The sequence below is a fragment of the Pleurodeles waltl genome, chromosome 5 (assembly GCF_031143425.1).
Source record: "Pleurodeles waltl isolate 20211129_DDA chromosome 5, aPleWal1.hap1.20221129, whole genome shotgun sequence".
Lineage (NCBI taxonomy): Eukaryota > Metazoa > Chordata > Amphibia > Caudata > Salamandridae > Pleurodeles > Pleurodeles waltl.
This window is the reverse complement of record NC_090444.1, coordinates 593,800,584-593,816,613: the sequence shown is the minus strand read 5'-3', so window position 1 is coordinate 593,816,613 and position 16,030 is coordinate 593,800,584. Positions and strand designations below refer to the sequence as shown.

Genomic DNA, 16,030 nt, shown 5'->3' with positions numbered 1-16,030 from the left:
TTGCTGCCATTTCATGCAGAAGTTTCGTTCTGTTATTTGGCCATTATCTATAGTGTTAGCGTAGTTCACTGACAATTTTGTTTTGGTTTCTTAAAGGCATCTTGGCAACTTTGTTGCAAGGCACCAAAATATATTTAGCTATAAACAAAGCTTGTTTAGTGGGCAGACAGAGGTCTGTAGTTTGTTTATGTGTTGCAGAAGAGTTCGCCTACTTACCAAATGCAGATATTTAGCATAGCTATAAAGATCGATATCAGGAATGTAACCAGCATGTGTTGGTCAGGATGTTGAAGTTCTCTGCTTCATTTAAAATCCTTTTTTGTGTCGTTACGTTGGCTTCATAACACACACTCGCTCTCTTACATATACATGCTTTCACACACATACACACATTCGGTGTTTTACCCAAATACTTTTTAGCTCTGTCTCACACACAAACGGTTTCTTAAAATTATAATTTTCCTTTTTTATTCACATATTGTAGTGCTCTCTCTCTTTTTGTGTCTCTCTCTTTCCTTCATTTACACACTGCACGGACATTTTCACATATAGATTGTCTCTCTCTCTGACTGTATTTTCCCTTTTTCATTTACACACACACACACATACGCTATTTTACCTACACAAGCTTTTACCTACATACATACATCGTATATTAAATACACACTGTTGTAAGTTTACACAGGTACCCTGTGTCACCCACATTACTCATACAGACAAGCATAACGATTTTAGTTGTGGATTGGACCTGTTACCTTTATACTGCTGTGCCTGCTCGAACTTTTAAGTTGGATTAGTACAGTTTATGACTATCTACCTTGCTGCCATTTTTAGCGGATTTTTCGTTTTGTTAATTAATAAATCTCTACAGTGTTTGCGTAGTTTTTATTAGCCACTAACACATTTTTTTAACCTGACTAATTCACGCTTAGTTGTGCCTTTTTCATAAATTGGTATGTATTGTTATTTGAACACCAAAAAGTGGTAATGTCCACTTGTATTTTAATTTTGCACAGCTTAAAATGAGAGCAGTAACTGTTTATATGTGGTTGTTTTCGATTTTTTCCTTATTTACATTAAGGTAAAGCCCATCACTGTGATTTTTTTTTTTGATTCTTAAAGGCATCTGCCGCTACTTTGTTGCAAGGCCTAAAAGCTATTTAGCACTAAAAAAAGCCTTTACAGTGGGCAGACATGGGTCTGTAGGTTGTTTACGTGTTGCAAAACAGATCGACTACCTCTCAAAGGGAGCGAATTAGCATAGCTGTAAAGATATATATCAGGAACCTAACCAGCATGTGTGGGTTAGGATGTTGACATTACATGTATGCTAATTTGCTTCCTACAGAAGACAAGTGGAATCTTTGATGGGTACAGCGATTTTTTTTAAACATTCACACCACTCCAGACTTTTTGGCCCTACCCTTTTTATTAGCAACAAGAAGTGCTTGCATTACACCTAAGTGTTTAAAGTAGGCAACACTTTTTTATAAACCTTTACAGCCAATTGCAACTACGTTTTCTTTTTAGCCAATTAGAATCCACGTTTTGAACCTTCCTATTTTAGGGTCGAGCCTGCGTTGCATGCGCTCGCGCATGCGTAAAGCAGGGAGACTCTTTAGTGTTCAGAAAAGGGCTCTGAGCCCTGTCAACATGACGTCAGTGTTTTTTATTGGTTCGTGGGCTTGCCTAAAAAAATCTGCTTGCTTTCATTAGTCGAAAGCAGGCATATGTCATGCCTTTTCCGGAGGCTAGCCCTCCTCCAGCGCAGCGACCAAGTACAGAAAACATGCGAGGCTCGCTGTTTTCCATCGGGCTCGTGGACTTCTTTTTCTCTAATTTACGAGCCCGATCTCGCTTGGCAGAAGTCGAGCGCTTTACATAGTTAATTTCACTTTTTCTGGTTATGTACATTAATGCACTTTTTCCCGATAGGTGAAAAGTCGGGTTAGGAGTTTAGAACGCGATCAGCTCTAACATGAGCAAACGTGAGACCCGATGCATTGTAAATGCTTGTTTAAGGTTGTGGTTTTAACAACTCTCCACATTTGAAACCAAAGAGTACACTTTACTTACGTTGGTGACTTTTACATTAGTAGTTCTTAGTTCTCCTTCCACCAAACTCTCAGCAAGGAGGCACGCAGTAGTAAACATTATTTTTCCCAGCTTTAAATATTTTAAATGGCTAAGGTTATATGCCTGCACATCCCCTCGCACCTCCAGGCACCACCACCTTTGTGTGCCTGTTGGTTTACTGGTGCTCAGACCTGTTCTTTGTCTACAATAAACCAAAGTGCCTTCAAGCAGAGTGTGGGGTCAGCACGTAAGTTGTCAGAATACATGAAACTAAGAAATACAAGTGTTTCATATATATTAGACCTACTGGTAACTTCATGCCTTTTATTTCCAGAAGACAAAGATTACAAAGCACCAAAGAGCTCACATGTGAATGGGAGGGTGTAGAAGAGCACTGCTTTAAAGTTAGACGTCCCACACTGCAAGTTCAACATAACAAGAGAGTTCAGTAAAGAACACCGAGGACAGTGTAACTCTTAAACCAAAAACAGTCCAACCGTGAAGTCCCCCTTGAACATAGGAGTGAGGATTGTGCAGGGAAATTAAGGTTATCATCACTCTTGCAGTTACTTAATGGCCAAGTACAGCATTGGCTTGTGCATCATACTGTGAACTGTTTTACGAGTGTTCATAGTGTCTTGTGAGTGTTCAGGATCTCTGCTAGTGAACTCCCAGTTCTGTAGAGGGAGGCACCGAGGTATACGCTGCTCTGTGTGAGATCATGGCATGCAAAGGCTTGTGCATGTGAGAGTGACCTGCATAACTGATGCCAGATCATGCTGAATGAAAGGTGGTGCTGGCAGGTAGTTGTCGTAGAGTACAGCTTCTTTGATGCTGTGCTTGTCTCATGGGTGGTCATGTCACTTGATCTGTTCTTTCTCAGTTCTTTTTGAGTGTATTGTGGCTACTGAAAAGCAGGAAGACTTTGAAAACGGGACTAGAGGCAATAATATCTGGACCTGTGGAATCCGTTGAAGATCGGAGGGTGATGACATAATGACTTTCACCAGGAATCTGCTACAGTCTATCAAGGTGATCCTGATGCTCCACCTCTGCAACTGGACCAAGACTACTGAACATCAAATGCACCAACCTGGACAGATGGGTCCCCTGACATCTTTATGTGGGTCTACTTCTTCACAGTCAAGGAGCACGTCATGAGAGTAGCTACAGGAAAGGCTGATCTGGTCTTCAAAGGCTCAACCATACAGCTGTTCTAAATGAAAAAGTGTCAGTACTTTTGCCCTTTCACAGACAATCCAAAAACCAACTTCACTAAAAAAATATATATTTTTAAATTGTGAGTTCAGAGACCACCAATGCCATATTTCTATCTGCTCTCAAAGGGAATCTGCACTTTAATAACCTATGAGAGAGATAGGCCTTGCAACAGTGAAGACTGAATTTAGCAGCATTTCACTGTTGGGACATGCATGATGTGTGTTACATGTCCTACCTTTAACATACACTGCACCCTGCCCATGGGGCTAACTAGGACCTACCCTAGGGGTGCCTTACATGTATAAAAAGGGAAGGTTTAGGCCTGGCAAGTGTACCCACTTGCCAAGTTGAATTGTCAGTTTAAAAATACACCTACAGACACTGCAGTGGCAGGTCTGAGCCATGTTTACAGCGCTACTCATGTGGGTAGCACAACCAGTGCTGATGGCCCACTAGTGGCATTTGATTTACAGGCCCTGGGCACATCTAGTGCACTTTACTAGGGACTTACTAGTCAATCGGATATGTAAATCATGGATAAACCAATCAACAATACAATTTACACAGAGAGCATATGCACTTTAGCACTGGTTAGCAGTGGTGAAGTACCCAGAGTCCTAAAGCCAACTAAAACAGGTCAGAAAAAATAGGAGGAAGGAGGCAACAAGTTTAGGGATGACACTGCAAAAAGGCCCATTTCCAACACTGACCATACACACATTTCTCTCAGATGCCATGGGGAGTTGCTTATGAGTGGGACACCGACACTGGTGCCTCCCCCCGTATCCTCTGCATCCCATAGACAGACATACTATCTGTGAGGCGATCATGGAAGATTTCCAAATCAACACCTTTCCCCATACCCCACACCATACATGTTGGGATGCATTCAAAGCTTCGATACAGGCTACAGTCTTTACCATGTTGATTCCCAGAGAGTGAGAATCGCAACCTCATGAACAATCCCTCACCTCTGAAATCCAAATACTGGAAAAGATAAGCAAAACCCTTCAAACGCGGCCGTAGACATTTGGCCATCTCGAGGGGCCAACTCCATATGCCCTGAACAAACCAAGTGGCAAGCTCCCTGCTGGTCCTTAAACAGAGCTACTATCTCAAGGCGACAATGTGGGCACACTACTGATGCCAAATTTCAGCTCCAAAGGTCCAAAGCTCCTTTAGTCCATATCCCCACAGGCCAAATACTTGGGCCATTTCAGAGGAAATAGAACAGTCAGCCTTTTTAGAGTTTTATCAGTAACTCTACACACGGGCAGCTGAGGATGGCCTAATGATATGATCATACCTCAGGGAGTATCATCGGACACCTGTTACGGAACACCACATTGAGCTACTTGAGCAGCTCATACATGCTGTCGAGCTGCGCCTGGTCCTGCCGCTGGGTAAGTCCCTGGGAGCAGACCGTGTCTTGCCATTTTTTTTACAAGGCTTTCCTTTGGCTTCTTCAAGACCACTCTCTAGCTCTCTTCATTTCTCTTCGTTCCAGCCTCACCCCAACAATGTGTGAGGCAGAAATGACACTATTTCCTCAACCCGGCAACTTCCCGACAGACTGCATCGTTTCGTTCCATAACTATTTTTGAGTATTGATGCCAAACTATACACCAAAATACTGGCTTTGAGATTAGACTCTCTGCTTCCTGACCTGGTCGGCTTTGTGAAACATCGCCAGGGCCCTGACAACATCAGGCGATTGGCACACATGGTAGACAGAGTACACAAATGGAACATCCCAGCAGTGATCTCCTCACTAGATGCCAAGAATGCATTTGATTGAGTAAGCTGGGCCTTTGTTAGGGCAGGCCCGGTGAAAATCCACCTTGGTACCAAAATGAGAGACTAAATTATGGTGGCATACGCCAGTCTGTTGCCCGTTATCAGGTTCAACGGCTAGCCCACAGGGGCCCATCACGCTCTCAGGGGGTACTAGGCAGGAATGCTTCCTCTCGCCTTTGCTATATGCTCTAGTGGTTGAGCCTCTTGCCAAACCCGGCAGTCTTCCTTGATCAGCGGTGTCACATTTGGGGGCAGACCCCACAATATCAGCCTCTTCGCCTACGATCTCCTCCTTACCCTAACCAATCCCTGTAACTCATTGCTCAGTCTTGTGGCGGTATTGGAGGAAATTGAAAACAGCTCAGATGTTAAAATCAGCATAACAAAATCTCACATACTCATCCTGACAATTCTACCGCTGGACGTCCCTTCTCTACAGGCCCTAGCTCCATTTCATTGGTGCCAATCACTCTGCGCTATTCGGATCTTAGCTTCTCCTCCAAACTTGCAGGCTGGACTAAAGTCAACTGGCCAGAATATCGCAGACAAATCCTTCAGGGTGCCAGGAGCTGGAAACCCCTTTAAATTACATGACTAAGACACATTAATGTTGTACAGATGAATATATTACGCGGTTCCTATACCTTTTTCAGTTGCTTCCCACCTCCATCCCCACTACTGACAACTCATCACTCCAGACTAAACTCCTTTCTTTCATATGGGGAGGCAAGAAGATACATATCTTTGCCAAATGCCTAATACTACCGAGGGATAAAGGCGATTTGGTGCACCATTTCTGGTAGACTATTATACAGTGGCCCATTTACGTTACCTGTCCGAATGGGGTGGTTAGGAATGGGGTGGACGCTGCATGGTGAGGACCTTCTCTTGTGCAGAACGTAAAATTATGGGTAGAAAGACACTGCTAGTAGTAACTTTATGGTCGTATACAATGTTTTTACTTACTCCACCCCCTATTTCAGGGAGTGGAGACATGGAAGTCTACATTTTGTAGTAACTTTATTCAATAACTGCTACACAGTGTAAGAGTATCTTTGCACATGTATTTTTAATGATGGGTAAAGTTACCTTTGTGAATACCCCTTTGAGTGCCCCTTTAGTTAATTTTGCTATCAGTGTTTACCCATCACCTTCACAGCATTTTAGCAGGTTCTCCACTCAGGACACCATAGTGGTCCCACTTCCATGACATGGGTCTGAGTAGTGGACGAGTGTAGCTCAGAACTTTGCGCCGTATCCCTGAAGATGTAGCTTTGCAACAGTATTCCTTAAATCCTGCTACACTGCCACATCTCTTCCAAATTGATTCTGCACATTCTGGGGGTCATTCTGACCCAGGGTCACGAATGACGGAAGCACCGCCAACAAGCTGGCGGTGCTTCATATGTCATTCTGACCGCAGCGGTAAAGCCGCGGTCGCCCAGCCGGGGCTGGCGGTTTTCCGCCGTTTTTGCCCCGGCTGGGTGAATCCGCCAGGGCAGCGCTGCAAACAGCGCTGCCCTGGGGATTCTAACCCCCGTACCGCCAGCCTGTTTCTGGCGGTTTTCACCGCCAGGAAGAGGCTGGCGGTAAGGGGTGTCTTGGGGCCCCTGGGGGCCCCATGAAGCTTTTCACTGTCTGCTTAGCAGACAGTGAAAAGCGCGACGGGTGCAACTGCACCCGTCGCACCGCCGCAACACCGCTGGCTCCATTCGGAGCCGGCTCCTGTGTTGCAGGCCTCATTCCCGCTTGGCTGGCGGGCGCTAACATGGTTAGCGCCCGCCGGCCCAGCGGGAATGTTGGAATGAGGGCAGCGGTATTTTGGCCGCATGACGGCCAAATGCCGGTTCCCGCCTGGCGGGCGGCGGCTTGGAATGACCCTCTATGTCTCTTCACTGTCATCCTTTCTCCACTTTTAATATTATCTATCCTATTCTCCACAACCCTCATCTGCTCCACAATAAAGTGCAAATGTGTGCTTCACAGACCCATTCTTCCTCTCCCACACCTCCTAAAAAAGAATTAGATGAAAAAAATGCAAATGCCAAACTTTGGCTAAAAGGAAGCTGCCACATCCAGTGCATTGCCAGCGTAGGTAGAAAGGCACACAGACATGAGAGTACTGCCTTACTCTGCTAAAAGCCACACTCAGTAGGAAATGTAACAGTGATGAAGGGTAAGTGCCTGGCATTCACCCTCCAGCAGCGCTTAGAATACCAACAAATAAGTATGTTCCTGGTTCTTTGTTAAAAAATTAAATATTATTTAAACACTTCACTTAAATTATTTTATTTCACATTTCTGCACGTCACAATGTGGGATATCAGATAAATGAAGTGTCTAGAGTGTCTGCAAGTGAGTGCGTTTCATAAATGAAGATTAGTTCACTTTATGGCAGGCTTGAGCCTAGCAATTTAAAGTTTTGTGATTTGAAAGTATTTATTATATGGTGATTATTCACTTGTTACTTTTTTGTGTCTGTTTAAGGTGTCAACAAATCGATAAACTCTGCCGAACATCATCACTCCAGTAACTGGGAGCGAACATATGATGCTGGTGAATTTGGGACAAGTTTCAGTCCGAAATCAGATTATTTGAATCCTTTTATCCATCCCAGCAGGAAAGAATATGCCTTTACTCACAGCAGGTTCAGTCAAGACTCAAGCATTGTTAACCCCCAGGGAGACCACAAATCACAAGGAACCTGCGCCTGGACAGAAGATGGGAAGAGTTTCAACAGTCTTGTAGCCGCAATTCCTCAAGACGAAATACACCCTACCTTGAAAATTTGTATATGTAGTCAGTGCGGAAACGTTTTTAATCAGTCAGCAAGCATGGAGGAGCAGAAAAATACATGCAGTGAATGTGAGAATGCTCTCTGCCAGTCAACCTACATCTCCAAAGATGCAGTGGAAGGTATGGGAGGTAAAGCCCACACATGTAACCAATGCGGGAAGAGCTTCAGAAAGTCACAGGCTCTAATGAGACATCAAAGAATACATACGGGGGAGCGACCATACACATGTAATGAATGTGGAAAGACTTTCCGAGAGTCGCATGCACTGGTGATCCATCAGCGACTACACACTGGAGAGAAACCATATTCTTGTAATAAATGTGGGAAGACTTTCAGGCAGGTATCACACCGTATAAAACATCAGCGAATGCACACTGGCGAGAAACCCTATATTTGTCATGTCTGTGAGAGAAGGTTCATTGACTCCTCAACCCTAAAGCGACATCAACAAATACACACCAGAGAGAGTATGTGAAGAGTCAATAAAAATTTGATAAAACGTTGACCATTTACCAAGATGTATACCTATCAATAAACTTTTGTTACTTTGCCCCCGTAAATTGTGAGGGTAGAAAGGATGAATCTACAACCGAGAGGCATCATCATTCTTTCAAATGATTTTTCTGTGCATGTAGAAAACAAATTTCCAAAGATATGTGGTTCAGTGAAATCTGAAGGAAAACCACGGGTATTGTCCCATTTTTGTGCCAGTACAATACTTCATTTTATGCCCACATAGGTTTATTTATATTTATTTAAAGGTTTAGTATATCCCTGAATATAAGTAGAAAAGTTTCCTCCCAGGGAGAGGTACTGGCAATGCATACTAAGACTAAATTGAAATACTGTAGAAATAGGCGTGATGATTAGAATGCTATGTACAAAAGCAAAAAAATGATACATTGATATAATAATCTGGTTGACAGTAGAGACCACAAATATCATTACATGCTAATCAGAGTGCAACAGTAATGTATGTAAAGGTTCAAATTTTGCGTTGCACAAACATTTTAATTCAGTATGGTCTCCTGCTCTTTGAATGTTTGAGCTCATCCCAACTACTGTCCATTGCCAGTCTGCTTGTTCCCAGCCTCTCTCGGCCTACCTCTATTGTCTGTCTACTTGCACCAAACCCCTCCCTCCACGCCCATTGTCTGTGTGCTCTCCCATCGCCTGTCCTTCTCTGCTCACTCCGTGTGGCCTCAGTAGAGCTTATTGCTGATAAGAAAATAATCATTCAGACAGTGCAAGAGTTAATGCGTTTTTTTAAACAGACTAGCACTGCCTGTGTTATAGTCCTTTTTCTTCTTTTTTTAAAGTTTTAGCCATGATGCACAGCAGATTGCAGCATTTTTGCAAACTATTATCTGTTGTAGGTGAGCCCTATTGGCTTTGCCATGCATGTTCTCTATTTCAGGGAGCGTATGGTCTACTGGCCCCTGAACTGTGAAGTTCCGCTTTTATGTAGAAACCAGACATTTGTACTGACATCTGAGTTCATTTTGATTGCTTGTATATAGTGCATATGAAGGGCATGTATGGTAGTAGCACTCTGGGTGTTGTGTGAGTCTGAGTACTGTTGTCAGTTAGATCCATTTTTAATGCCATGGGTTAGCTTGGCACAAAATGATGGATACAAATAGCTTTACCAGATGGGAAGGTTAATGCCTGGATTCCTATTGTTGGAAATTGGAGATCCGGACACTGAGTAGGTATAATGTAGCCAGGGCTTCCTTTAGAAGTTCCATGAGGTCCTAGTTTGTAAAGTACAGCTGATAAGTGTTTTTGGAGCACTGCCATTTGGTAGATGGTAGGGGTGAGGGATGGAACTGCAGTTTCTGTTTTTCAAGATGAGAACGTTTCTGGGAAGGACCTGCTTCTGTATCTGTTTCCAATTTCTGCTTAAGGAAGGCAATGCCATCCATGTGCAGACATCTCATGCTTCACTGTGCATTGTATCCCTGGCTATGGATAGTCCTGCTTGTAGTCAGCCCCATTCCTACATGCTGTGAGAACAATCACTTTGCACAAAGGCTGTATCTGGAGAGCTGCTTGAAATTACAAACCAAACCAGTTCGGAAGCCTTATACAATGGTTCCACCTACTTTCCCTGGACAATGTATATGAAAATGAGATCCAGTCACTCCACCTTGTTCGAGTCCCAGGTTCTTGTTGGCTAATTAAGGAAGTGCCCCAAAGAGTCTTGAAGAGCTACCCTGAATTCAGGTCCGATGTCTGCCTGACAACCAGAACCAGTCTCCCAGAGATGAGGGGACATCACAAACTCTGCAGTTTTTGCTGAAAGAGCTGTCAATCTGCCTAAAGTGCCAAGAAGTCTGCCTGCCTGCCTGATGATAGACAAAAGAAGTGTTTGCCCCTGAAGGATGAGAGACTGCTCAGGAGGTGAAGCCTAGTCTGTTCCCAGCATGAGCGGCACCCACAGAAAGCTGACTTTGTCCAGAGTGTGAAGCCAAAGTGGTCTGTGGTGTGAGGGGGACCTCTTGATTGCTGTATTTTCTGTGTAAGTTGCATTTAAGGCTGTACTGCAACAAATTTGTATGTTTCCGTTAGATTGTTGCAGACTGAGAGACTGAGGCTGATGCTGCCAATGCAGGAAGAGTGCCCCCCTGCTGAGTAAAACATCATAATCAGCCTGGAAGATACAACTGCCAGGGGACACCATCACATAGAAATCAGCCTGGAGGCCTCCAATTCAACTCCTGGATGCTACCATCGCCTGTCAAGAGAGCTGGAGGTTTGGAGACCAGGCATTTCTACACAGGCCCAGCCCACTGATTTCATTTTCTGACCATTGACTCAAGAGATGCTGCTTGTGTGGCTAACACCTGGGAAGAGCTTCTTCTGTGAGCACAGGAGCTGACTTGGGCCTGTTGAACTGCCCAAACTAAAAACACACAGAAAAGTCTGCGATGCTTGCTTTGACTTTTTTGGCATGATGAGATAATGAACCCTCAAACTGAAGCTGCACAATTTACATGTGTGAAAAATTGAGCGTTCTACACCTGTGCCTCATCCTTGCCTAATACTCAAAGAATGGTCCATCGTTACGGAGTCTCAACTATGGTGGGGAGGTGGTGATTGGGATACTACTAAGGTGCAGAGAAGTATGAGGTAGATAGAAGTAGTGCCTTACTTCCTAACAAAACATAGTTTTCAACTCTGTATGCGGCTCCATAAATTGTATAAGATTTATATCTTTTACTTAAAAGAAGAGCGTTGGGCTGTACATTATGTTACTGTGTCTGTTGGTTGACTGTTGTTCTGCGCTTTCCCCTCCCTCATTCCCTCCCTGAGAAGCTCCATGGCTGCCCTGAGCGTCGAGTGTGGAAATGGTTGTGCTCTGCCCAGTTTTCAGAACATAGTAGGATAGACCCGAGGACACCAGTAGCAAACAACCTCAAGGACCATGGATGTGGCTATGTCGCCCCTGTCTGTCTTGTGGCCCCACAGATGAAAAATCTGCAAGTTCTAGTTCCACATTCTTAAATAGAATGATAAGTCCAGCTTAATCATAGCAATACCTGTGCAGTACAATGGCAGATACAAGGTTGATGGAAGAAGACCTTGAGACCTGTCCTTAGATAACTTATCTGGTTTATTGGAAGGGAAGGTGGAGGGCTGCCAGAAGCAAGGATAATGAAGTCTGTAGGTGTTCTTAGGCACAGTTATATAACCCGGGTGATAGGAAAGAAACAGTGATTGACTCTGGTGAAGGTATCCTGTTAGATATTCAGGGAGGGAGTACTGAGGTGTCAAGCTCTCTTAGCCACTTAGCACAGGTTTTCCACAAATGTGTTCCACATTTGTTTTCTATGGCTTCTCTAAGGGAGCAATCTCAATTTGAAGGGTCCCACCATCACTTTCTCTATGAGTTAATATTATGGGTGGTTCCGAGTCTAACTGAGACCCAAAGCAGTTTGCTCTCCAGAAAGGTAAGTCTGACAAAGAGGAGAAGACCAGGAAGTTCAGGAGGGAGAGATTGAAATCAGGCCACAAGGTACATAAAGAAATGAGGTGGGAGGTACAGGAGAAATGGGGCCCAGAGGAAAGAACAAAGGAAAAAGATAAGGAAAGATAATTGAGATAGTTTAATAGGCTTAGAGAATGATAATCACAGGATGGCAACATGTGAAACTTGGATTCATAGTGTGTTGTAAGATTGGAATACGTGAGTGAGAGGAATGAAGACCAAAGACTTTTATTCACTTAACCAGCTGAAAGTGACAGAGCTACTCAAAGAGGAGTGCTCTATGCCACCTAGTAATACCTGGCTGCCTTGATGGAGAAGGATCCAGAGAAGCTTGCAGTGTTGTCTCACAAGTGGTTAGTTAACAGGGTTAACAAAGGGCTGGAGAAGCATGGCTCTAAGCTAAAGAAAAACAGAAACTCAATATTCTGGTTCCAAACCAGAGGTAAAGGGCCAGAGCAATTCATAAATATCCAAGGAAGGACACTTGCAAAAAGGGAATTGAGTTTTAAGTAATCGACACAAGGAAAACAGCGACAGGGATGTTCTTCAGAGCCCAAAGTGATTACTTGTTGAAAGTGTAACAAAAAGGGGCACTACAAAATACAAAAGAAAACGTTGGGTGAAAGACCCTGTACCAGCTGCACCCATTATAGCAAGTGTGTTGACTATGAGTGAAGAGAACCAGGTGGCCCTTTGCACTCGTAGCAATAGACACTAGGGAAAGGGACCTAGATGCTCTAAAGCACACCTGCCCGAATACCATTGGATTTGTGTTTGAAGATGGTAGTAATGGTAGAAAATTCCTGCTCTGAAGGATACAGGTGCTTACCGGACTGAGGTTGAGACAAAATATTTCAAACCTGCAGCTGTGGTAGAAATTAATGGCAAGTCAGCTACGGTTGTTGTTGAAATGAGAGAGAAACAAAATACTAGATGTCTCTTAGGCAATATTTTGATTGCACCTTATTTAATACTAGGACCAGAAACCTACACAGTTTGGACCATGTCATCTATGTTGACCAGAGCACTTTGCATCCCTAAATCTAATGTGTTCGAAAACCATGGCCTTTACTTAGACATGAGACAGATCCTGGACCTGGAGGGGTACAACATGGTTACTCTCATTTGTTAGACAACGGCATACCGTCCCTGTTATGGTTTTAGAATGTAGAGCAATCGTGGCGGCATACCAAATTTTGTGAATCAGTCCTTGTGACAATACCTTCTTTGTGTAAAGTTCTGCTTCATAGCTCTCACTTCCTTGTACACTTTATTCCTCAGCATGTGGAGTCTGTGTAGTGTTTACATTTTGTGTATCAGTTTACAAAGGTATTGGAGACATGTGCGTTCCATTTTCAAATTCCTCAGCCATGTGCACAAGATGGAGGTGAGCTAAAGCTGGAAAAAGGAGACCTATTCTTTAAAGTGGGAAATTCAATTAATCCTTTTGCTGTGAGGGGCTGCTGATTAGTCTTCCTGAGCACTGCCATTCGGTAGACATTGGGGATGATGGGGTGGACTGCAATTTCTGTTGTTCTGAGTATGAATTTCTTTGAGGAGAGGCCAACCTTTTGTCTCTTTCCTAATCACTGTTCAGTGTGACTGTTATGTGCAGAAGGCTCATGCCTCTTTGTGCCTTTGTTGTGGGTGCTCCAAACTGGAGATGATCCTTCTGCAAGATGCATCACTGTATGCTAAGGTTGTGTCTGAAAGATAGCCTCGAAAGGACACACGAACCAAGGACCAACCCATACCAGGTCTGGGAGTGCAGACAGAGCATGCACATCCACCGTCTTCTTTGACTGTAGAAAAGTGGTAGGTGGTCACCCACTTATTCTAGTTCCATGGTCTCTTTGACCAATGAAGGGAGTGCTCCACGGACTGCTGTTAAGCCAGAGCTGGTGTTTGCCTGATAGCGTGCCAGAAATGAGGGAGTACTACCTGGAGTCTAACATGAAATTAAGTGTTGTGGCTCTGTCCTGAAGCACCCCGAAGTTTCCCTCACCACTGAATAAAGGGAAGGAGTGTGCCAAGCCGGCAGGAAGTGCAAGCATCTAGGTTGAACAGAAGCAGCTGGCCCAATAGCTGAGGGTGAATTGGCACAGAGACTCCAGACCACAATCTGCATTCCCTAAGTACTGGAGCACAGTTTCTTCTGGCTGAGAGGCCTGCCCTGTGGCACTGTTCTGAATGTGTGCCTTAGTGGACAACGCCACTTTGATCCTGAAGTTGTGCCTGAGCATCCTGCATCGTGGCACTGTCCTGAAATTGTGACCAAGCACACTGTGCCGTTGTGAACCTGAAATTGTGCTGAGCACAGTGAGCTGCAGCAAAGCCCTGAAGTTGTGCCCAAGTAGACTGTTATGATGCCTGATTGTGAGTAGATTGCTCTGCTGTACCATTGCCATGAGTTAAGTTGGAGTTGTGCCGCTAATGAGGAAGTGCCCAGTGACAGTCCGTGACCTCTGGCCATGCAGCTTAATGCCCAAAAGTGGGCCTGCGACCAGCCAGAGACCATCAACAATGCCATAGCCTGGATGCCTGATCAGACTCAGTGAAGTGCTGGGGTATGTGTAAGCACTTATTCTCCTAGAAGAGGTAGGGAGAGCCTGATGCGTGCTGCAGGTACCTGCTGTGACTGGAGCCACCAAAGAAACCCCGCCGTGGGGAGATAAAGAGTATTTGGGTCTGTGACTAGTAACTAAGCACACAGACCTTCATAGAGGGAGTCGCCCTGCACATGTGTGATATGTTCACTTGCCCCTACCTGAATGGAACCCAAAATATTACAAGAGAGTTACCTGTTTCATCATGCTGTGTTCCTGTGCACTGTATTACTCTTGCATAGTGCATACTTAGACTCGTGACAGGTGTTTATGAGGCGCTTTGATTGAGAGTGCTGAGGATGAAGGCAAAGCAATGTGCCTAACAGTGGGTTGGTCTCTCTGCAGATCACACAGAACAATGGTCATGTTGCAAATGAAATACAGTGTAAATGTGTGTGAAGGGGTGCGTATAGGTCAAAATATTTAGAAAGCAAAGGCAAAATGAAATAAAGTGCTTAAATGTGAGTGAGTGCAGTGCATGTTTGGGGTGGTAAAATGAAGGAGATACGAGGGAATGCATTCAGGGAGAGAGAAAAGAGGGTGCTGAAGAGGAACGAGAGGAGTTGAAAATGTGCAGGTGGATGAAATGTGAAGAGAAAAAAGGCATACATTTCTAACGTGAAGCACACATAACTGAAGGCCATACTCCTTCAGTAGGCCTCAATAATATTTAATTCAGTCTCACAATTTCAGAATTCAAACATTTCCAGAGTCAATTATTTATAACTAATCATTGTTACTCATTTATCTTAAATAGCTAACGACCATTGACAAAGCCAATAGTGCCGACAAGTTTTTGGTGTATGTCAGTTGTGTTATATTTCTGGATGCAATAACATCTCAGCGAGAAACCAAAATACAGGCCAGGTGCCCACTTTTGTCATCCCGCTTAAAGATCTGTCTGCACATATTTCTGTATGATTGATAGCAGCCAGTATCTGTAGGTTCTTCCTGATGTCTGGTTAGAAAATTTTCTTCCAAAGTTGATGCTGCATGCAGTGCAAGACACTGGGTAAGCACACACTGTAAAGGGCCTGAAGTTGTTGCGCTGTACAATTTTCACATTGCAGTAACTGTTGAACGTATTTATGCAGTAAAATATGGGGCAGTTTTTAATGTGTTTAGTATTTTAAGACTGTATGTTCTCACTGCTTTATAAACCTTGCTTTCTCACTAAATGTATTTGCTTTTAAATGCACCATTTGTTAATTTAAAAAAAAAAATTATTGGGAGGAGTACTCACCTTGGACCCCCCGTTTGGTCATTATGCTTGCTCGCTTCACTCGCTACATAAAAGTCATACCCAATTTTTACGCCCCACCAGTTTCAGATGTCACCAGCCACCATTGGAATTATAGTTGACAACATTTAAAATATGACAGAATGCTATCTTCAAAAAGTAAGCAGTGCAAACAATCTAAAATGATGTGATCATTTTGCTGTGAAACTTAAAACACTAATGCCCAATCTAGCCAAACTGACAATACCAGATATATTTAAACCACCCAACAAACAAAATTAGATTCAAGCGTTTAATTGAGT

The 16,030-nt window shown here is 43.8% G+C and overlaps 1 protein-coding gene across 2 annotated transcripts in view; it reads left to right on the top strand.

Moving 5' to 3' along the window:
* Positions 1 to 8,394, top strand: part of LOC138295847 (zinc finger protein 514-like) — a 146,146-nt gene extending 137,752 nt beyond the window's left edge. For both annotated transcript variants that reach the window (XM_069234425.1, XM_069234424.1), the window contains one exon: positions 7,582 to 8,394. In XM_069234425.1, coding sequence (XP_069090526.1) covers positions 7,582 to 8,366 — 785 coding nt within the window. In that variant the 3' untranslated portion in view covers positions 8,367 to 8,394. The remainder of the gene's footprint in view (positions 1 to 7,581) is intronic.
* The last annotated feature ends 7,636 nt before the right edge of the window (positions 8,395 to 16,030 follow it).